This window comes from Heptranchias perlo, chromosome 1, assembly GCF_035084215.1.
Source record: "Heptranchias perlo isolate sHepPer1 chromosome 1, sHepPer1.hap1, whole genome shotgun sequence".
NCBI lineage: Eukaryota > Metazoa > Chordata > Chondrichthyes > Hexanchiformes > Hexanchidae > Heptranchias > Heptranchias perlo.
The window spans coordinates 114,364,751-114,389,275 of record NC_090325.1 but is presented as its reverse complement, the minus strand read 5'-3'; the positions used below and the strand labels follow the sequence as shown (position 1 = coordinate 114,389,275).

The 24,525-nt window shown below is 42.1% G+C and overlaps 1 protein-coding gene across 2 annotated transcripts in view; it reads left to right on the top strand.

The window, feature by feature from the left end:
- The window catches only part of LOC137325227 (septin-11), a 96,409-nt gene that overhangs the window by 52,781 nt on the left and 19,103 nt on the right, over positions 1-24,525 (top strand). For both annotated transcript variants that reach the window (XM_067990083.1, XM_067990092.1), the window contains exons 4-9: positions 6,614-6,800; positions 12,929-13,090; positions 13,530-13,626; positions 20,773-20,941; positions 22,537-22,669; positions 23,555-23,739. In XM_067990083.1, the coding sequence (XP_067846184.1) occupies positions 6,614-6,800; positions 12,929-13,090; positions 13,530-13,626; positions 20,773-20,941; positions 22,537-22,669; positions 23,555-23,739 (933 nt within the window). The remainder of the gene's footprint in view (positions 1-6,613; positions 6,801-12,928; positions 13,091-13,529; positions 13,627-20,772; positions 20,942-22,536; positions 22,670-23,554; positions 23,740-24,525) is intronic.

The window sequence follows — 24,525 nt, the reverse complement described above, 5'->3', positions numbered from 1 at the left end:
CCCCCCCGATCGCTCTCGCTCTCTCTCTCCCCCCCCGATCGCTCTCTCTCTCCCCCCCCCGCTCGCTCTCGCTCTCTCTCTCCCCCCCCGCTCGCTCTCGCTCTCTCTCTCCCCCCCCGCTCGCTCTCGCTCTCTCTCTCCCCCCCCGCTCGCTCTCGCTCTCTCTCTCCCCCCCCCCGCTCGCTCTCGCGCTCTCCCTCCCCCCGCTCTCGCTCTCCCCCCCCCCCCCCCCCCCCCGCTCGTGCCATTTGCAATGCCATGGGAGATCGACTAGTATACATAAAATCATGAAAATGTAATAGAAAGGGTATCTTTGGATATATGCCTGAAACATGGCTGTCAGTCATTTTATGACAAAAGTTTCCTGCCTCTATAGTTTTAATTGTCAGTGCAAATGATGAGATGAGACCAAATACCGCAGAGGATTTTTTTTCTCTCTACTGGAAATCTTAACAGTCAAAAAAAAACTACTGACAGGCAACTAACCTCAGAGGTCAGCATTTCTCAGTTTCATTCATCGGTTCCGTATAATGTGCTTCCCTCACCTCCCCCTCCACCCCCCCCCCTCCAAATTTGCTTAAAGCTCTGTGGTGATTCATCTCTCGGAGGTGTTGGGGAAAAGGGATGGTTGGTGAGCAGCAAGAAATCAGCTGAAAGATGGGGTCGAGCACACGTGGGCCTAATAGAACTCTCTTGGCCTGGACACACACTGTGTAAAGAAATGAGCACAGCTGATGTGATAACAGTCAACGAAGAAGGAAGGTCTATGGAGCTCCTCTGAGCTTTTACCATAATCTTCAAAAATTGCCTTCATCGAGACAGATGTTTCACATTTCTACTTCCGTCCACAGCTGCTTTGGTGATGTGGGTTATTGTAGTGTGCCAAGTGCAGTTGGAATCTCTTTAATGGAAAGGTGCACTTAAGATAGGCCTCGACAGGCAATCCAGAGTTGTCTGAATCTGGATACAATCACTTCCAGCTGGATGCTGCTGCACATTTGACCCGTAGAAGCGTATTCGGCGTCGGGCAGCTCTGGATTATCTCCATTCCTAAGTATGAAGCTCGTCTCCCATTAAAGTGATTGGGTCATTCTGGGCATGCCACTGTGAGCTACATCGCATGAAATGTCTACCAGCTTGAGACAATCGGAGATATTTACAACCATGTACCTTTCAGGTTATTTAGAGAGCTGAGGGGAGTAGTTTAGACAAACAGTATTCTTTCCTCATCTCTCTTCCCTCGCCCCCCCCCCCCCACCAGAATTGTTGTTAGTTGACTGTTGGCTTCTCAGAATGTTGACTGCGTACGCTGTAATCCAAAGTTTTTTTTATTTGTTCAAGGGATGTGGGCATCGCTGGCGAGGCCAGCATTTATTGCCCATCCCTAATTGCCCTTGAGAAGGTGGTGGTGAGCCGCCTTCTTGAACTGCTGCAGTCTGTGTGGTGAAGGTTCTCCCACAGTGCTGTTAGATAGGAAGTTCCAGGATTTTGACCCAGCAACGATGAAGGAACGGTGATATAGTTCCAAGTCAGGATAGTGTGTGACTTGGAGGGGAACTTGCAGGTGGTGGTAGCAGATGAAATAGATGCACGTGGAATAAATGGACCTTCCTAGTCCTGGTTAAACATCTCAATCCAGGGAAGTCCCCTCTTGTCGTAAGAACATAAGAAATAGGAGCAGGAGTAGGCCATATGCCCCCTCGAGCCTGCTCCACCGTTCACTAAGATCATGGCTGATCTTTACCTCAACTCCACTTTCCCGCCCAATCCCCATATCCTTGATTCCCTTAGTGTCCAAATATCCATCAATCTCAGTCTTGAATATACTCAACAGTTGAGCATCCACAGCACTCGGGTAGAGAATTTCAAAGATTCACACCCCTCTGAGTGAAGAAATTTTTCCTCATCTCTGTCCTAAATGGCCGACCCCTTATGTTGAGACTGTAACCTCTAGTTCAAGATTCTCCAGCCCAGAGAAACAGTCTCTCAGGGTAGATGCTAAGAGTTTTATACGTTACAATTCGATCCCCTCTCATTCTTCTAAACGCTAGAGAATATAGGCCCATTCTACTCAAAATCTCCTTATAGGTCAAGTCTCTCATCCCAGGAATCAATCTATTGAACCTCGTTGCACCCCCTCTAAGGCAAGTATATACTTCCTTAGGTAAGGAGACCAAAACTGTACACAGTACTCCAGGTGTGGTCTTACCAGAGCCCTATATAATTGTAGCAAGACCTCTTTATTCTTATACTCCAACCCCCTTGCAATAAAGGCTAACATACCCATTTGCCTTCCTAATTGTTTGCTGTACCTGCATGTTAACTTTCTGTGATTCATGTACAAGGACACCTAAATCCCCCGACTACCAACATTTCTTAGAATATTTTTTAAAAGGTGAGAGACTGTTTTTCTATTCTTCCTACCAAAATGGATAATTTCACTTCCACATTATACTCCATCTGCCATCTCCTCGCCCCCTCATTTAACCTGTCGATATCTCTTTGCAACCTCTTTGCGTCCTCCTTGCAGCATCCCACTAGTTACAACCCACCATCCCGAAAATGTCTCATTTATTCCTACTCTGTTTTCTGTCTGTTAACCAATCCTCAATCCACGTTAACATATTACCCCAAATCCCTCTTGTGTAACAACCTCTTGCGTAGCACCTTATCAAATGCCTTTTGAAAATCCAAATAAACTCCCATCCACTGGTTTCCCCCTTATCGACCCTGCTAGTTACACCCTCAAAAAACTCTAATAGATTTGTCAAACACACTATCCCTGTCATAAAATCATGTTGACTCTGCTTAATCATATTGTGATTTTCTAAGTGCCTTGTTACTGCGTCCTTAATAATAGATTCTAGCATTTTCTCTACCACTGATGTCAGGATAACTGCCCTATAGTTCCTTGTTTTTTCTCTCCATTCTTTCTTGAATAGCAGGCAACATTTGCTACCTTCCAATCCACGGGGACCGTTCTAGAATCTAGGGATTTCTGAAAGATCAATACCAATGCATGCACTATCTCTGCAGTCACCTCTTTTAAAACCCTAGGATGTAGGCCATCAGGTCCAAGGGATTTATTGACTTTTAGTCCCATTAATTTCTCCAGTACGTTTTCTTTACTAATATTAATTACTTTAAGTTCCTCACTCTCATTAGCCTATTGGTTCCCCACTATTTCCGGTATGTTTTTTGTGTCTTCTACTGTGAAGGCAGGTACAAAATATTTTTTAATGTCTCTGCCATTTCCTTATTCCCCATTATAATTTCTCCTGTCTCTGCCTCTAAGGGACTCATGTTTACTTATGCTAATCTCTTTCTTTTTACATACTTGTAGAAGCTCTTACAATTTTCTTTTATATTTCTTGCTAGTTTACTCTAATTCTATTTTCTCCCTCTCAATTTCTTGATCATCCTTTGCTGATTCCTAAAACCCTCCCAATCCTCAGGCTTACTACTCTTTTTGGCAACATTGTAAGCCTCTTCTTTTAATCTAATACTATCCTTAACTTCTGTAGTTAGCCACAGTTGGATGATTTTTCCCATGGAGCTTTTATTCCTCAAGGGAATGTATATACGTTGAGAATTATGAATTATTTCTTTAAATGTTCACCATTGCTTATCTACTGTCATATCTTTTAAGCTAATTTCCCAATCTACCTTAGCCAACTCGCCCACCATGCCTACATATTACCCCCAATCTTTGTTTAAATTTATGACCCTAGTTTCAGACTTAACTACATCACTCTCAAAATCAATATGAAATTCTATCATATTATGATCACTCTGCCCCAGAGGATCCTTAACTATAAGATTACAAATTAATCCTGTCTCATTACACAATGCTAGATCTAAAACAGCCTGTTCCCTAGTTGGTTCCTCGACATATTGTTCTAGAAAACTGTCTCGAATGCATTCCACAAGCTCGACCTCCAGACTACTTTTGCCAATTTGGTTTGCCCAGTCTATATGAAGATTGAAGTCCCCCACGATCATTGCATTACACTTGTTATATGCTCTAATTTCCTGATTTTTACTCTTTTTTTATTCGTTCATGGGATGTGGGCATCGCTGGCGAGGCTGGCATTTTTTGCCCATCCCTAATTGCCCTTGAGAAGGTGGTGGTGAGCCGCCTTCTTGAACCGCTGCAGTCCATGTGGTGAAGGTTCTCCCACAGTGCTGTTAGGAAGGGAGTTCCAGGATTTTGACCCAGCGACGATGAAGGAACGGCGATATATTTCCAAGTCGGGATGGTGTGTGACTTGGAGGGGAACGTGCAGGTGGTGTTGTTCCCATGCGCCTGCTGCTCTTGTCCTTCTAGGTGGTAGAGGTCGCGGGTTTGGGAGATGCTGTCGAAGAAGCCTTGGCGAGTTGCTGCAGTGCATCATGTGGATGGTACACATTGCAGCCACGGTGCGCCGGTGGTGAAGGAAGTGAATGTTTTAGGGTGGTGGATGGGGTGCCAATCAAGCGGGTTGCTTTGTCCTGGATGGTGTCGAGCTTCTTGAGTGTTGTTGGAGCTGCACTCATCCAGGCAAGTGGAGAATATTCCATCACACTCCTGACTTGTGCCTTGTAGATGGTGGAAAGGCTTTGGGGAGTCAGGAGGTGAGTCACTCGCCACAGAATACCCAGCCTCTGACCTGCTCTTGTAGCCACGGTATTTATATGGCTGGTCCAGTTAAGTTTCTGGTCAATGGTGACCCCCAGGATGTTGATGGGGGATTCGGCGATGGTAATGCCATTGAATGTAAAGGGGAGGTGGTCATTGCCTGGCACTTTTCTGGCGCGAATGTTACTTGCCACTTATCAGCCCAAGCCTGGATGTTGTCCAGGTCTTGCTGCATGCGGGCTCGGACTGCTTCGTTATTCGAGGGGTTGCGAATGGAACTGAACACTGTGCAATCGTCAGCAAACATCCCCATTTCTGACCTTATGATGGAGGGAAGATCATTGATATAACTACTACAACTCCTGTTGGGGGCCTATAATCTATTCCCAACAGTGTTTTCTGCCCCTTGTTATTTCTTAGTTCCACCCATACTGATTCTACATCCTGATTTTCTGAGCTAAGATCCTTTCTCACTACTGTCTTTATCTCAGCATTTATTATCAGGGCTACCCCCCTCCTTTTCCATTTTGCCTATCTTTTGTTAAAGCCAAGTACTCTGGAATATTTAGTTCCCAACCTTGGTCACCCTGCAACCATGCCTCAGTAATGGCTACTAGATCAAACCCATTTATCTCTATTTGTGCCATTAATTCATCTATCTTATGAATGCTTTGTGCATTCAGATATAGTACCTTTAATTTTAACTTTTTACTATTTTTCCCTGAACTGATCTTAGTCACAAATACCCTATTACCTTTGTTAATCTCTTGTCCCTTTCTGACTTACTCTGCTTGTTTTTACCCAAATCGCTACTCTGCTCTACAGCCGTGACTTTTCTCTTCAGACTTAAAAATTTACCGTTACCTGAACCCTCTTCCCTTCACATCCCCCCCCCCCCGTTATTAGTTTAAAGCCCTATCTACTGTTATAGTTACAGATTTACAAGTTACAGTTGTGATATTAATGAGTCTATGACATTAAGTGGGTCTTTTGAAACAAATATAAGATAACATGGAAAGTCAAAGGAAAATCAGTAGTGAGAAGCTTGTTGAAACGTTGCACAATTGTGGAAAAGATTGAAGAATTAACTCATTGGCTAGGGCTATTCTTGCATTGTACTGGATTTTATTCCTGATGCTTATAACTGAGCTTGGCACAGCTTAACATACTGGGTTGTGGAGTGGAAGGCAAAGGCACAGAAAGAATTCCCAATCTCAGTATTGTCACCATAGGAAACTTTTGAGCATATCCCTGGCTGCTCTCTATTGTGGGTGGAGGGGGGTGGAATGCTGGTGATCCAGATGTGTTCTCATGAACTTTCTAATGATTGGCTAGAGCGGGATCGGCTGAGGCTTTGGCACAGGTCTCTTGGACAGGAAACATTCATGGCATGGAGACTGGGGGAATAAAATGAGGACAGAAAAATGAAATAAAAATTGCTAAAACAGTTGATTAGATGGGTGTAAAAAAATATTTTTTATAATGGTATTTTGAGAGTAAACTTTAAAAAAATTGTCATCTTGTATTCTTAATTTTAACCAGAAAAAATGGGTACAAGTGAAATAAGTGGGCCTCACCGATTTAAAATAACTCAGTCCAGCGAGCTCCTTGATATTGTACCAGATTTACAAGGTACAGTTCTGATATTAACAGGTCTATGACATTAAGTGGTCCTTGGAAACAAATATAAGATGAAATGAAGAGTTGAAGGAAAGTCATTCCACGTATACGATAAAAGCCCAAAAATAAAAAGTAGTTTTCTTTTCTTCTTAATTGATATTGGTTGTCATGCCTCTGGCAAGAAATAATTATTTTATCTTCAAGCTGGGTTGTAGCTAATTTAAGAACTAGCTTGCTTTTTTTAAAAAAAAAAGAGGTGACTCAAGCCAATTTGTATGTTTAACTTAAGAAATTTTCCAGGTAACTTCTATATTTTGTTTTTTGGAAAATATTTTCCTCTTTCTCTAAATAATATACTGACTGTTTGCATTCCAGCTACAAGCCTATCGTCGAATACATTGATGCACAGTTTGAAGCCTACCTACAGGAAGAATTAAAAATCAAGCGTTCCCTCTACAATTATCATGACTCAAGAATTCACACCTGCCTGTACTTCATTGCGCCCACAGGACATTCGCTAAAATCCCTCGATCTTGTTACCATGAAAAAATTAGATAGCAAGGTAATTGACTTTTTTTCCCCTTTTTGATATGGAAATTGTCAAATTTCTAGACAAAATGTTGATCACTTTTTGAAAGTATCAAGGATTGTGATTAATCCTATTTTCATCTATAAGGCCCTGTTAAAATTACCTCTCTGACCTTGATTCCTGGTTTGTTCCTGTTGCTTTTTATAGTGTTAAAACAGGACATTCAACATACTGTGTTAAATGCTTGACTCCTAAGGGAGTGCTCTTATGACCTTGTAGTCTACTTTATTTTAATTCATACACTTGTTTGAGCCCTGAAATAGAAATAACTGAATGTAAAATTAGAAAATTGGTCCATTTGCTTTGGTTGTTTATCATATGAATGAATGTTTTTCACAAATAATGTAAATGACATCACAGTGCAAGTCTAATGATGAAAACTCTCACTTCATTTCATTTGAGCCTTTAAATATAAAGAGGTACTCAGCTGTTGATAAATACTTAGATTGATGTTAAGGCTGTGCAGTATCACTGGATTTGTGATCCAGATATGGTTCAGTGGTCCATTGGGGAATAAAAATTATATCCCTGTAGAAATCTGTGGGGTAACCATTTTTTCTCCAATTCCCAATGACAGCATAATGCAGCATAACAATCTTCAATGTTCTTTTGAATTTTTTTTTAATAATTTAGAGTTGTCCGTAATTGGAGGTCTGTTCATAATAACAGAAGATGCAGCTTCTCCCACGTCATTAGTAAGAACTCTCTCAAGACTGTCAAACATGAGCTGTGAAGACGTCCTTTTTCTTTCCACCCTTTTTTTTAAGAAAAAGCATACTGTAGGCCTGTGCCTGAGCTATTCCTGTGCCAGCAGATTGAAGGTACAAAATAACTCCCTCATACCTCCAATCTAGGCTCTTTTTCAAACCTTTCTCCCTGCCCTTCCCCATCCTCCTGGGTTTGAAAAAGATAAGTTTAACTAGACTATTGCTGAGTAGAGAGAATGCTTAGTTGATGATGAAGGGGACATTCGGCATCGATCCCACGCCTCATTGCTGTTCCCTACCACTTTTGACATTTTTCCTCATTGCGTAGGCTATGGGGATGCTGGTAGTCTCTTGTCACTCGTCTTAGTTGGGCCCTAATGTGAGCAACCTGAAAAATATCGTGGTGGGATTAGCACCAGTTCTTGACCTTTTTAGACATAATTTATACCAGTAGGGGAAAATCAGACTATTTTGTCTGTGTTTTATAAATCTTTGCTCTTTCTTTTCTGATCCTCTTACAAATCTTTTCATGGCCCTTGACCCACCCTATCTTTTTAACCTCCTGCAGCTTGCATCCTGATTTTTCAATTCTGACCTACTGGGCAGTTCACCAGTTCCCATTACTCCACTGTTGTTTGCCAAAGCTTTGGCCATCATGGCTCTGGTTGCTGGAACTCACCTCATAAACCTCCTGTTTCCCTCCACGCTTTCAAAAGACCCCATAAAATCTTTTCAACCATACCTTCAATCACCTATTCTAACCCTTCGCTTGAAGTGCATTTGCTGTTCTAAAAGTGCTATTTAAGTGCAAGTTATTCCTTCTTTCTCCTTTCAACTGTCTCCAGAAGAATCAGTTATTTGGATTGATGTGATGGAGATGAAAAATAAAATTTAACATTTAATAATCTGCACATAATCTTAAGAGTGGAAAAAAACTCAAAGTAATCTTTCTAGCTAATCTGGTGCTCAAAAGATTAATCATGAGATGGGGCTACCCTTGGGTCTCTGCTTGTTAAATAGAATTGTTTTCTAGATATATAAATTCAAATAAGATTGTTTTGAGGAGATGTGATGGAATAATTCGTTTCCTATTGAAAATCTCATTCTGGAATGATTTCCTGCAGCAGGCTTCCTCTTCATTCCTTACAAGTGTTGTTGAAAAGGATGCAGACACTAATGTTTTCTGTTACAGATACTTAAAAGGAAATAGCTAAAGTTTGTTTTGAATATGAAAGTACTGTTTAATGCTAGAAATTTAAGACCTGTATAATTTATAATTTTGAAATTTTGTTGGTGGTCATCATATATAACTTTTGGATGTGTGAAACAAATTATGATTAGACATTAATATCCTGCCTGCATTGGTCCTTGATTCTCTCTAGATATACTTTGTGTCACAATTTGGAGTAGCTCTCAAACTGGGTTAATCCACATTCTGATGTGCAGTCAAATCATTACAAATTTGGGCTGACTGCAACCAACAATGTATCCAAAGCTGGGTGCTAGTTCTTTTGTGGCTTGCCCTGAAATCCTTACAATAGAACTGCAAATATCTGAGAGATGCTTTTGAGAGTTTGGAAGTGAAACGTGCTACATTTGGAAGTCAAGACTGCTTTATGGAGGCACAAAAGGATTTCATATCTTGCTTTTGGTGAAAGTTGGAACTAATGTAGTAGGGGAAGAGGGAAGAAGTGCCAAATCCAGCAATTTGACTCTTGTTTGCAGCTATAAACAGTGACTTTAGCATGTTTGAAATAATCAAAATTCTACTGTTCAGATATTATGTCAATCAAACTAAATATGCTTGTCTCATTAGTATAACAGTAGCTGGTTTTCAGTGGTGGGAAAAAAAAATTGTGGAACTGTATAGTATTGATTATTGGTCACCTCCATCAGAACTGAGAGTTTATTTTTCTGAGAGGTCAGCATACATTCACGTTGTTGGCCCTTCAAGGACTGCTGGGTTCAAAAGTTATCTGCTGTTTTGTGTGTTAAAGCTAGTAGAGATAATACTTGACTTTTAATAATTTTTTCCCACCCGCATGATGGGGGACAGTTCTAGGATCACTAACTGTCTTCCATTAACTCTCCCACGTGTCCATTCTTCATTTGCGAACCCAGATGGTAACCATCAGCAGGCTGTTTGATCTTGGGGCGGGGGGGGTGGGGGGTTATTGCAGCTGAGCTGATTCAGTCCAAAATCAATATTGTTTGGTTTGGTGCTGTGATGATCAAAAATAAAATTTAAAATTTAAGAAATGTTTTGAAACTGCAATGTTCTGTGTGGGGGTAGGGTTGAAGAAATGAAAAAGTAAACTTTCTATCTAATCCAGCCCTCGTAGATTATTTGCAGTAATTGGATGAGGCTAACCTTGGTTGTCAGCGTCAGAGATGATTTCCAGATCCTGGAAAAGCAGTACAATATAGAGGAGTCAGTGGAGTGGGATAAACATCAGGAACCTTGTCCCAACCCAAGGGCATTGAGCACCTTCACTGCCACCCCAGTTGAAATCAAGTAACTCAGCATAAACTGGGGGTCAAGTTTGGGACCTTCCTGCTCTTTATGTTTCAGTACTGCGTTAGACATTGCATTTAACAGCTGAGATAGAGCAGAGTTATTGGTAGAGATAGATCAAGAAGTAAGTGGTGGCCAGTTTTCTTTTGCCACGGAATTATGAGGAAGATATCCCAGTGGATGCACTGTGCTCCAGGTAAAATGTTAAAGGCAAGCATTTCTGCCTAACGACAACATGAAATTTATACACCTAGAATTTTGTTTGTATCCAGAAAGCTGTCCTTTTCTGTCTGTGGTGATCCAATAGTTTTTGAAGTTTTCTTGATTCTGGCGTATTTCCGACTCTGCATGAAAGGCCTGGCTTTTTAATTGCACAAGAAGTCGGACCAGTAGAAATAAAAACTACTTCCATTGGTGTTGTCAGGCACACAAGCTGTAGGTACTTTTGATCCTCATTGTTCCCACCAGCTGCCCAATAAAATGTTTCAACTTCATGCTCTTTCTCCAGTTCTTCCTCATTTTCTCTCAAAGGCAGCGTAATATGGTTCCACGGGTTCATAAAACCCTCCAGCACATCACCCAAGGAGCCATTCTCCAGGAGCCTAGGCAGTGAGGATCAAAAGATTATTTGACCGTGTGCAATCACAGCTGAGTGCAATCCTGATGTCATCTGACATCCGTAGTCCCATGTGTGCACTGTTCCAGCAAGTATGATTTATAGAGAGCAAAGTCCACGTACACTGGTGAATTGTAAGGCCTCTGCTGCTACCCCAGCTGAGATCAGCTAACTCAACACTGAACAGGAATCAAACAAAGGACTGTCCTTCTCTTTAAGGCTGTGGGATTTCTTCATTGATCCATCATGGTGACAGCTGTTTTAAGGGAACCACTTCAACTATAAACTAATAACATATTAAACAGTTGAATCCCTCTAGGTTCTTCCACTTGATGGATAGTCACTCTTAGGATAAAACAATAGCAACTTAAATGTACATAAAATGGGAAAACATCCTACGGAGCTTAGAGGGGAAAAATAAAAAGGAACAGACACCGAGCCACGTTGGAAGAATTGGGAGAGGTGATTGAAAGATTGATCAAAAAGATGGGTTTTTAGCGAACTTTTAAAGTTAGAGGGAGACCAAGACGATGGAAGGGTGGGGGGTGGGGGATTTCCAACGAGTGTGCCCAAGGTGTCCGATGTCTGTGCTGCCAATGTTGGGGGAAGGGAGCAGATGCACAGGCCAGAGTTCCGAAGGGCGAGGGAGAGATGTAAAGGTTGGACGAGGTTGCAACGGTAGTGTGGAGTGAGGCTGTGGAGGGATTCAAAAATAAGGACAAGGGTTCAACACTTTTTGGGAGAGGGGGGTGGTGATGAAACCAGTGTAATCTCTGAGTGATGGGCAAGTGCAGCATAGCATGGGACAGGACATAGGCAGCCAAGTTTTGAACAAGTTTGAGATTAACTGGTTATTCATCTCATTGCTATTTGTGGGACCTTATGCGGAATTTGATTGCTGCTTTTGCCTACAAAACCACAGTTACTGTGCCCTAACAGCAATGTGAAAGGTGCTATATAAATGCAAGTTATTTATTTTCTTCTGTTGGCAAGCAGAGCATTGGAGAAAAGTACAATAACATTAATTTGTGCACTGTAGTAAATGATTGCTTTTACCTTTTTTGCCGGTTTCAGTGGCATAGCTGGAAATGGAAATTTGGGGGTTCCCCAATTTATGGGGGTGGGCAGTGATGTCACAGCAGGACGCCCACTTCCCCACCTCCACCTTCATTAGCCACATTCAATTGTAAATTCCATAAGACATGGACACTCAGATTTTGCCTCTGCAAAATTAAAATTAGCTTTGAAACCTTCTCATCAGGATACAAGATAATTTATGCCTCAAACCCTCTTCAGCCCATGTACTACTGCACGGTAATGTGAAGTGGTCTGATATATGTGCACTTTTACTAATCACGTTCCATACCTCGAAATTTAATCTGCCGCTAAATAACACAACCCAAAGTAACACCTCCCACTTTTTATTTACAGTCAGCACATTATTTTCTGTACTTTACTCACCTCCATCACAAGACATGTGACATTGAACATCTCTGAAATGAGTTGCGTTTGAGGAGATTGGAATCCAAATAGGCGCCTTGCATTTTTGTCAATATTTGGCAAAACTAAAGTGGAGCGAAATATTTTGAAAAGCAAAAAGAAGAAAAAAATTAGGTCACCATTTAATTTCAGAAGTAATATATATATATATATATACTAGTTCCATTGAAAATATGGAGAATTTTTTCTACTTGTGCAATATTACAATGCTTTACTATCTTCGTATTCAAACATTCTGACGTCACCTTATTAGTAGTTAAATTCCTCATTTTTATAAGCTGTACTTCCTGTTATTTGGAAACTACAGTATTCTCTTCAGAAACTGTTGTAGCCTGTGGCTTGAGAATGAACTCCAAGCATTTGTCTCGTACCTGCTAATTAATGCTTATTTTATAGCTATACGATCATTAAGACAATGACAATGCTGGGAATTTGATTTACCAATAAATTCCAAATAAAGATACTTGTTATACATTTTTTTATATGTTGCATTCTAATATTTCGCATCCATCAGAAATGTTGGACATTTTTCTTGTTTCTCCTTCTCATATTAATACTTGCCACTGATCAGTTTACTGTCATCAACATTAATCGAAAATGTGACTCGTGATTTTAATCTAGTTCTTAAGCTTTACTTTGTAGCCGTTAAGTTGCATTTTAAAAAAAAACACATTAACATGGAAGATTATTACCATGCAGATGTCAGGATGTGGCCTTTGACCAAACAAAGCAAACAAGATCCCTTGTGTTTTTATTTTTGCAGGTGAATATAGTCCCCATCATTGCCAAAGCAGACACAATCTCCAAGAGTGAACTACATAAATTCAAGATCAAAATCATGAGTGAATTAGTCAGCAATGGCGTGCAGATTTACCAATTCCCAACAGATGATGAAACTGTTGCAGAGATCAATTCAACAATGAATGTAGGTTGTAATTACTATGGAATACATTTTTTAGCATTTAAATTACTTTTTAGGTTTACACTGACTTCTTGGTATCTAACTTGGGAAGCAGTATGATCTGCAGAACTTGCTATCTTGATATTACTTCTCAACAATGTCCCTCTTCACCCCCTGATCTTGTCTGTTTTAATTTTGGACGTCATGTGAGTCATGTTGAAATTTCAGGAGAATAAAGGTACTCTGTTTCCAGGTTGTGATACCATATGGCCACTAATTTCAAAGTGGGAAGGTGTGGTGGTTTACCAGATTGCCTTGGGATGAGCACTAATAAATCGATTCCACTATCAAACCAAAGAAAGCGTTTCGGTATTATCGGAGATCATAATGGAGTGTATTGCTACCTCTCACCCTGTTACAGACTGATTCAAGAAGAACTAGTTTCCTTTTTCTTTCTCTGCAGGGCCATCTTCCATTTGCTGTTGTTGGCAGCACTGAAGAAATAAAGATTGGGAATAAAATGGCGAAAGCTCGGCAGTATCCCTGGGGAATTGTACAGGGTATGTCTGATTAGGAAGATGCATCTTTATTTTTCTGGCCTCATCGTGTTTCATGTGCTCAATGGCAGAAGGAGCAATTGCAAAATTGTAAAGCATGTTTCTTTACAATAATTGTGTGAAACCAAGCTCTCTCTATTGAATTGCATAATTTGACTATCAGTAATCGTAAGAACACAAGAAATAGGAGCAGGATTAGGCCATACGGCCCCTCGAGCCTGCTTCGCCATTCAATAAGATCATGGCTGATCTTCTGCCTCAACTCCACTTTCCCGCCTTATCCCCATATCCTTTGATTGCCTTAGTGTCCAAAAATCTATTGATCTCAGTCTTGAAGCACTTTCATGTGCAGCACTTTAACAGACATACTCGTGGTATTATAAAAGATCAACATTCCTTTTTACACCTTTCAAAAGAAAACAATTTTGCATAAGGTGTAAGGGTTGCAGCATATTGAATTGCCACCGTATTGTGCCAGTTGGGTCACAGTCAGTTTCCCCAAATTGCTGAATGTAGGCTGAGACTTGGTGCCTCGACACACCAGGGAGCAGTCACTGGGCTGATCATGCATGTGTCTGCTAGATGCAGGTTCCCCAACTGTACGTGATGTATATCCTCGGGAAATTATTCTAAAAAGACTCCTAGAAGTAAAGGGCTCTTTTCCATGAGCCAAAACCATTCTAGTTTTATACTTGGACATGATAAAACAGCCAACTAAGTGATCATATTTGTTGAAGACATCAAATTCTTGTTTTTGGGAGAGCTTTTGAATTATGTAAAATGGTATTCAAAGCATTTATATTCTCCTTCATCTGCCACAGAGCAATAAATTTGTGACATTCAGTGAGATAGACAGTGCACCATGTAGATTTTTAATAAATTTAAATTTAACATATATTTCACATAAGCAATGCATGACAAAGGCCTGTGAAACTGGGTTTATAATCCACTCTGCTTGTCTCATTCAGGGTTCAAACTAAACTGGTTTATAGTACAATAATAATTCCACAGCGTAGGTGGTTAATAATGCCTGAAAGGTCAATTTTAGATTCTGGGGGTTTTGGACTTTTGTACTAGTGAAACAACCCTGTCCTTTCAGCTCCATATGCTGGCCTAAAAATACTTGTGTCTGAAAAGTATGTATGGTGATAGCAGATTAGTGTTGATTCCATTCAGGATAAATTTTGGGTAGCTCTAAATTGTAATGGTAAAACTGTGGGAGTTTAATATCATAGTATGGTACAGCACATAAGGAGGCCATTTGGCCCATCATGCCTGTGCCAGCTCTTTGAAAGAGCTATCCAAATAGTACCACTCACCTGCTCTTTCCTCATTGCCCTGTAAATTTTTTCCCATCGAGTTTTTTTCCGATTCCCTTTTGAAAGTTACTATTGAATCTGTTTCCTCCTCCCTTTCAGGCAGTGCATTCCAGATCATCATAACTCGCTGCGTAAAAAAAATGTTTCCTCATGTCACCTCTGGCTCTTTTGCCAATCACCTTAAATCTGTGTCCTCTGGTTACTGATCCTTGTGCCACTGGAAACAGTTTCTCCTTATTTACTCTGTCAAAACCGTTCATGATTTTGAACACCTCTATCAAATTTCCTCTAAACAGTCTCTGCTCGAAGGAGAACAACCCCAGCTTCTCCAGTCTCTCCACATAACTGAAGCCCCTCATCCCCAGTACCATTCTAGTAAATCTTTTCTGCACCCTCCCTGGAGGCCTTGACATCCTTCCTAAAGTGTGATAACACAATACTCCAGCTGAGGCCTAACCAGTGTTTTATAAAGGTTTAGCATAACTTCCTTGCGTTTGTACTCTATGCCTCTATTAATAAAGCCCAGGATCCCTTATGCTTTCTAACAGCCTTCTCAACTTGTCCTGCCACCTTCAAAGATTTATGTATATGTACCCCCAGGTGGCTCTGTTCCTGCACTCCCTTTAAAATTGTGCCATTTAGTTGGAATTGCCTCTCCTCATTCTTCCTATCAAAATGTACCACTTCACACTTCTCTGTGTTAAATTTAATCTGCCATGTGTCTGCCCATTTCACGACTCTGTCTATGTCCTCCTGAAGTCTGTTATTATCCTCCTCACTATTTACTATATTTCCAAGTTTCATGTCATCGGCAAACTTTGAAACTACACCAAATCCAGGTCATTATTATATATCAAAAAGAGCTGTGGACCTAATACTGACCCCTTGGGAACACCTCTGTATACTTCCCTCTAGTCTGAAAAACAACCATTCACCACTACTCTCTGCTTTCTGTCTCTTATCCAATTTTGTATCCACACTGCCACTGTCCCTTTTAATCCCATGGGCTTTAATTTTGCTAAAAAGTCTTTTTTTATTCGTTCATGGGATGTGTGCGTCTCTAGCAAGCCCAGCGTTTATTGCCCATCCCTAATTGCCCTTGAGAAGGTGGTGGTGAGTCACCTTCTTGAACCGCTGCAGTCCATGTGGTGAAGGTTCTCCCACAATGCTGTTAGGTAGGGAGCTCCAGGATTTTGACCCAGCGATGATGAAGAAACGGCGATATATTTCCAAGTCAGGATGGTGTGTGACTTGGAGGGCACGTGCAGGTGGTGTTGTTCCCATGTGCCTGCTGCCCTTGTCCTTCTAGGTGGTAGAGGTTGCGTGTTTGGGAGGTGCTGTCGAAGAAGCCTTGGAGAGTTGCAGCAGTGCATCCTGTGGCTGGAACACACCGCAGCCATGATGCGCCGGTGGTGAAGGGAGTGAATGGGGTGCCAAATAAGCGGGCTGCTTTGTCCTGGATGGTGTCGAGCTTCTTGAGTGTTGTTGGAGCTGCACTCATCCAGGCAAGTGGAGAGTATTCCATCACACTCCTGACTTGTGCCTTGCAGATGGTGGAAAGGCTTTGGGAAGTCAGGAGGTGAATCACTCGCCGCAGAATACCCAGCCTCTGACTTGCTCTTGTAGCCACAGTATTTATATGACTCGTCCAGTTAAGTTTCTGGTCAATAGTGACCCCCAGGATGTTGATGGTGGGAGATTCGGCGATGGTAATGCCGTTGAATGTCAAGGGGGAGGTGGTTCGACTCTCTTGTTGGAGATGGTCATTGCCTTGCACTTGTTTGGCGCGAATGTTACTTGCCACTTTTCAGCTCAAGCCTGGATGTTGTCCAGGTTTTGCTGCATGCGGGCTTGCAATGCTTCATTATCTGAGGGGTTACGAATGGAACTGAACACTGTGCAATCGTCAGCGAACATTCCCATTTCTGACCTTATGATGGAGGGAAGGTCATTGATGAAGCAGCTGAAGATGGTTGGGCCTAGGACACTGCCATGAGGAACTCCTGCAGCACTATCTTGGAACTGAGATGATTGGCCTCCAAAAGCCACTACCATCTTCCTTTGTGCTAAGTATGACTCCAGCCACTGGAGAGTTTTCCCCCTGATTCCCATTGACTTCAATTTTACTGGGGCTCCTTGGTGCCACACTCGGTCAAATGCTGCCTTGATGTCAAGGCCAGTCACTCTCACCTCTGGAATTCAGCTCTTTTGTCCATGTTTGGGCCAAGGCTGTAATGAGGTCTGGAGCCGAGTGGTCCTGGCGGAACCCAAACTGAGCATCGGTGAGCAGGTTATTGATGAGTAAGTGCCGCTTGATAGCACTGTCGACGACACCTTCCATCACTTTGCTGATGATTGAGAGTAGACTAATGGGGCGGTAATTGGCCGGATTGGATTTGTCCTGCTTTTTGTGGACAGGACATACGCTGGGCAATTTTCCACATTGTCGGGTAGATGTCAGTGTTGTAGCTGTACTGGAACAGCTTGGCTAGAGGTGCAGCTAATTCTGGAGCACAAGTCTTCATCACTACAGCCGGGATGTTGTCGGGGCCCATAGCCTTTGTTGTATCCAGTGCACTCAGCTGTTTCTTGATATCATGTGGAGTGAATCGAATTGGCTGAAGACTGGCTTCTGTGATGGTGGGGATATCGGGAGGAGGCCGAGATGGATCATCTACTTCGCACTTCTGACTGAAGATGGTTGCAAATAATTCAGCCTTGTCTTTTGCGCACTCGTGCTGCCACCATTGAGGGTGGAGATGTTTACAGAGCCGCCTCCTCCCGCTAGTTGTTTAATTGTCCACCACCATTCACGACTGGATGTGGCAGGACTGCAGAGCTTTGATCTGATCCATTGGTTGTGGAATCGCTTAGCTCTGTCTATAGAATGTTGCTTCTGCTGTTTAGCATGCATGTAGTCCTGAGTTGTAGCTTCACCAGGTTGGCACCTCATTTTTCGGTACATCTGGTGCTGCTCCTGGCATGCTCTTCTACGCTCCTCATTGAACCAGGGTTGATCCCCTGGTTTGTTGGTAATGGTAGAGTGAGGAATATGCTGGGCCATGAGGTTACAGATTGTGCTGGAATACAATTCTACTGCTGCTGATGGCCCACAGCGCCTCATAGATGCCCAGTTTTGAGCTGCTAGATCTGTTCTGAATCTATCCCATTTAGCACGGTGGTAGTGCCACACAACACGTTGGATGGTGTCCTTAGTGTGAAGACGGGACTTCGTCTCCACAAGGACTTGTGCGGTGGTCACTCCTACCAATATTGTCATGGACAGATGCATCTGTGACAGGTAGTTTGGTGAGGATGAGGTCAAGTAAGTTTTTTCCCTCATGTTGGTTCGCTCACCACCTGCCGCAGGCCCAGTGTGGCAGCCATGTCCTTCAGGACTCGGCCAGCTGTGGTGCTACCGAGCCACTCTTGGTGGTGGACATTGAAGTATCCCACCCAGAGTACATTCTGTGCCCTTGCTACCCTCAGTGCTTCCTCCAAGTGGTGCTCAACATGGAGGAGGACTGATTCATCAGCTGAGGGAGGGCTGTGGGTGGTAATCAGCAGGAGGTTTCCTTGCCCATGTTTGACCTGATGCCATGAAATTTCATGGGGTCCGGAGTCTATGTTGAGGACTTCCAGGGCCACTCCCTCCTGCCTGTATGTCACTGTACCGCCACCTCTGGTGGGTCTGTCCTGCCGGTGGGATAGGACATAGCCAGGGATGGTGATGGAAAAGTCTGGGACGTTGGCTGAAATGTATGATTCTGTGAGTATGGCTATGTCAGGCTGTTGCTTGACTAGTTCGTGGGACAGCTCTCCCAATTTTGGCACAAGTCCGCAAATGTTAGTGAGGAGGACTTTGCAGGGTCGACTGGGCTTGGTTTGTCTTTGTCGTGTCCGGTGCCTAGTGGTCCGATGCTGGGTGGTCCATTCTGTTTTATTCTTATTATGACTTTTCGTAGCGAGATTTTACAACTGAGTGGCTTGCTGGGCCATTTCAGAGGGCGATTAAGAATCAACCACATCTATTATGTGGTACTTTAACAATTGCCTTTTGAAAATCCATATACGCTTCAACCCTTGCCGTTACTTCATCAAAGAACTCAATCAAATTAGTCAAACACAATTTTCCTTTAGCAAATCCATGCTGACTTTCATTTATTAGTCCATACTTTTCCAAGTGCCAATTAATTTTGTCCTGGATTATTGTCTCTAAAAGATCCCCCACCACCGATTGGCCTGTAATTGCCGGGTTTATCCAATTCCCCTTTTTTAAACGAGTGTAACATTTGCAATCCTCCAGTCCTCTGGCATCACTCCCATGTGTAAGGAGGATTGGAAGATTGTGACCAGACCCTTCACTATTACCACCCTTACTTCCCTCAGTAACCTAGGATGCATCCCATCTGGACCGGGTAACTTTTCTACTTTGAGCACTGCCAACCTTTTTAGTACATCTTCTTTATCTATTTTATCCTCTCCAATATTGCTACTACCTCCTCCTTTACTGTTACATTGGCAACATCCTCTTTACTGAAGGCCGATACGAGATCTTCATTTAGTGCCTCAGCCATGCCCTCTGCCTCCACAAAAAATCTCCTTTTTTTGTCCCTAATCGACCCCACCATTCCTTTGCTTTACCCTTTTACTATTTATATGTTTATAAAAGACTTTTCGATTCCCTTTTATGTTAGCCACTAATCTATTCTTATACTCTCTCTTTGCCCCTCTTATTTCCTTTTTTTAGATCTCTCTACTTTCTGTATTTAGCTTGGTTCTCTACTGTATTATGAATCTTACATTTATCATAAGCCTCCTTTTTCTGTTTCATTTTAATCTCTATCTTCAGACATCCAGGGAGCTCTTGCTTTGTATGCACTTCCTTTCCCCTCGTGGGAATATATCTACTCTGTACCCGAGCCGTCTCCTTCTTGAAGGCCTCCCATTGTTCAATAACTGTTTTGCCAACCAATTTCTGATTCCAATCGACCAGAGCAAGATCCCTTTTTTAACTCACTGAAATTAGCCCTCCTCCAGATAATTATTTTTATGCTTGATCGTTCCTTGTCTTTTTCCATAACTATTCTAAACGTGATGATATTATGATCACTGTTCCTCAAATGTTCCTCCACTGAAATGTTCCTCCACTTGCCCCACTTCATTGAAAAAAAAATTAACATTAATTTTGTAAAACCTACATGGGAAGAGAACTGGTATGTCTGGGCACGCTGCCTAATTGTAGAAATCTTAAGTTGTGTGTGATATTTATTTTGTAGATTGTAGCAAATGTATTGGAAAAATAGCACCCCAGATATCAATGGGTGCATCCACCTCGTATAATTTGAGACATGGTCCCATCAGTTACATGTACACCATCTTTAAACTAATCCTGGAACTCCCTTCCTAACAGCACTGTGGGAGAACCTTCACCACACGGACTGCAGCAGTTCAAGAAGGCGGCTCACCACCCCCTTCTCGAGGGCAATTAGGGATGGGCAATAAATGCCGGCCTCGCCAGCAACGCCCGCTTCCTATGAACGAATAAAAAAAAATGTACACCATCTTTAAACTAATGTACAGTTTTTAGAATGCTGTAATGCTTCCCCCACCCCTGGAGCCAGTGGACCAATACCTTAAAAGTTTTGACAAATTACACGTATAATCTAAAAGTGCCTCACAGCCTGTCGTCATTGATTTATGGAAACATTAAAGAACTTGAGGAAATGCCATGCTTCAGACTTTGTTTTAGAGAGCACAATTGCTGCCAAAACAAATGCCTTATTTTTCCCTCTTTGTTCCTTTTGGGGGAAAAAAAACAACTTTATAGTGGAAAATGAAAACCACTGTGACTTTGTGAAACTCCGCGAAATGCTGGTTCGTGTAAATATGGAGGATCTGAGGGAGCAGACACATGCACGTCATTATGAACTGTACAGACGATGTAAGCTGGAGGAAATGGGATTTAAAGACACGGATCCAGACAGCAAACCATTCAGGTACAGAAACTAGATTTGAAGTTGAGGTTTGATGCTTCAGCTAGGATGACATCATGTAGATTCACAGCAAAGCATTAATTTTAGTTAAAGTAAAAGTTTTGTAATACTATGGTTGGTGCCTGGTTTTATTATGGGGAATTTTAAAAATTGGATTCCTGATAAAGAATACCTTGCAGGACCTGTCCAACTGCTCAGTGGATAGATGCAACGCACAGTGTGCTATTGAGCGCTACAGACCAGAATGTTCCCAGGTTAAATCTACGGGCTATGCTGCATTCACTGAATTCTGATGGTGCAATTTTAGGGACAGTACAGTGGCTTCAGTATCCATATGCTGGAGAGGGAGACAATGGATTCCTGATTCTGATCCTCTTGTTCCCAGTATTTGTCTGTGAACATTGGATGAATCGCATTCAATGGTGATGCCCTTCACAGTCAAATAGCTTATTAAAACTTGCATTCTGGAGCTGTGAGATATTGGCAGCTGTCAGTGCCTTGAGAGCTATATCCCAGCACAAGTCAATATATTCTGGAGAGGTGGAGAAAAAATGTAAAATAAACAGAAGCAAAAACCTTTAAAGTACATATTTTAATTCAGGGGGTTGATTTTAACTCAGGGTGGGATCGGTGCTTGGGGCCCCCAAACGGGCGGCACACCAGGAAAACTGGAAGCTTGTGGAGGCCTGGTTGATTTTAACTACCGGGCCTTATTTTAATATCGCAAATTGGTCTCCTGCCCTAAGCTGGCAGGAATGATGTCAAGGCTGGTGGGCAGGAGTGGGAATTGGGGCAGAGGCTGCAGTAACCCAGGGACATAGTACCTGGCATAAGGTAAGTGCTTGGGAGTTGGGGGATGGGGGTGGGTAAGGTTTTTAAAAAAAGAGGCGGTGTAAGGAGTACTAGGCCAGGGGAATCCCAAGGATTCGTTCTGAGGCTTGAAGAAGCAATAAGGAATCCACCCAAAGAATAAAAAAATGTTACTAACCTCGACCTCTTCTGGCTACTCCTGCATCCCACCTGGTTAGACGCTGCGCGCCCGAGACTTTGGTGCCATTAGGCTGCAACTTTTAGATTTAAATTAGGCTCCCACCTGCTTGTTGTGGGACCCTTGGCCAACTTCAAAATCACCGAAGATGAATGGGAACGGTGCAGCCCTTAGGCCAGTAAGTGGACTTGGACGACTTGTACCTCTCCCACCCACCATTCCCGCTGTGCGGGGGAGTGGTTAAAATCGACCACACTGTGTCTTGAAATGATCTCCATACAAATCTGTTTCTATCAGTTAGATTATTATGAGTATAATCAATAATCTTTTAATTTTGTACTGTAGATATTTGCAACACCCATTTGATTTTTAAAAAAATTCAATTACATTCCTTCAATTTATTTTAAAAATCGTGGTATGTATGGTTATATTTTGTTACAAAGACTTTTTTATATTTATAATGGATGAAAGCTATATTTTAACTCCCAAATATGGGACAGAGCCAAGTGGAAATCTTGTAGTTTTCCTTGAAAAACATATGTCGACATTTGGAGTATGTTAAATAGAAGTGCAGTTGAGACTCTTTTTATCCCATGTGTTTGCCTTATAGTCTGCAGGAGACCTATGAAGCAAAGAGAAATGAATTCTTGACCGAGCTACAGAAAAAGGAGGAAGAGATGAGACAGATGTTCGTCATGAGAGTGAAAGAGAAGGAGGCTGAGCTGAAAGAGGCTGAGAAAGAGGTACAAATATACTTCCACTGAATTACACATTAATGATGGGTATTGCAGATGCCTCTGGATCACTCTTCAATCTGCAGGAGGTTGTCTGAAGGAGAGGCACTTAGGAAGAACTAAGGGGAGTGAACTGGAAAGACGAGGGCAAATTTTCTTAAGAGCGTGAATTTTATTGGAAACTAGTTGATCTTCTGTGGTGTTAAACATCGGGTGTCACAATCACGGGCACTATTGAGGTCAAAGCAGGGTCAGAGGGCAAGGAGATAATTGGGTGAAGGCAGATGGGGGAGAGGAGGAGGAGGAGGGGGATAGATGATGAGAAGAGTGTAGGCAAGGGAGAGGAGTATAGGCGGGGAAGAGGAGAGAGGACAGGAAGGGAAGACAGAGGAGTGGAGGGAGAGAGAGAGCGAGAGGGGAAAGGTCAAAAACAAACTGCTTGATTCTGTTCCATATTTAGGAGTTAAAATATAGTTCTTGGGATGTGGGCGATGCTGGCAAGGCTACATTTATTAACCATCCTCAGCTGCTGTGAGGGCATTAAAAGTCAACCACGCAGTGTGAGATTGGAATCACGTGTAGGCCAGACCAGGTAGGGGTGGCAGGTTTCCTTCCCTGAACGACTGAAGTGATCCAGTTGGGTTGTTCTGACACTCTGGCAGTTTTTGTGGTCAATTTTGTCCTGGTGATGGCCCACAAATTACCAGATTTATTAACTTCAGTTTCGCAACTTGCCATGGTGAGATTTGAATTCACAATGTCTGGGTTGCTAGTCTACACTACACTACACTCTTGTGCATCACACTGGCTTCCTTATCATGGATGTTCATTAACTTGGCTGTCTATGTGTGGCAGATCTGTGTTTGAACAGTATAGTATAATGTGTGTTCACAGCTTCATGAGAAGTTTGATCACCTGAAGAAGACTCACCAAGATGAGAAGAAGAAACTTGAGGATAAGAAGAAGGATCTAGAGGATGAAATGAATGCATTCAACAAGAAGAAAGCAGCAACTCAGCTGCTTCAGTCACAGGCTCAGCAAGCTTCCCAGACAACCAAGAAGGACAAGGATAAGAAAAAGTAAGTCCGTTCTTAGTGTATTTATAATCTGTTCTTTTATTTCATGTGTTTATATCTTACTACAGAGACCTCCTAAGCTGACTTTAATGTTCAGGAGGAAAGGGGGAAAAGCAAAGTTTGGGTATCAAATGGCTAGAAACAGTAATGCTTATTTGTGAGATATTTGTGTTAACACTTGCTACCAGGTAGGTCTCCTATATATACAGACATGCCACCTGAGAAATGTTCTGTGTTGTTTATACCTTGTAAGCTGAGATGCAGGTCAGATTACCCACTGATGTCCCTGTATGGATTGCTTGAACTTTATTCTTGCATAACAGCTTCAATGAAGTCTGTTTCTAAATGGTAAAAGTAGAGCATCGTAATGTAACAAGAGCTGGAGAGATAATGAACTCAGTCGAGATTGAACTGTGGATCTCTGCGTCCTTGCACCTAAGGGGTTTGGGCGACTCTAATAACTGAGACTTAAGTTTGAGCTATTTGTAAAATTTGCGGTCTTGCGTTAATTTGTATGCCCGTACATGAATAGTGTCTGTGAGGTTTTAGAATATTTGTCTTGTAGCATTCCATGGTTTCTTGGGTTGGTTTCCACAGTCTCTGTTCAATGTTGACGGGTGTTTTCAGAAGAGGATTGTACTCTTTTTGTGATATCACTACTGCCAGTGGTGATATCAGGAAATCTTTCTGCAATTGGCTATAAAATTAGATTGTACGGAAATTATCTAAATACTTTGTAGGTCAAAAATGAGGTGAAGCTGACTAGGTGTAAAGACTGAATTGCTGTAG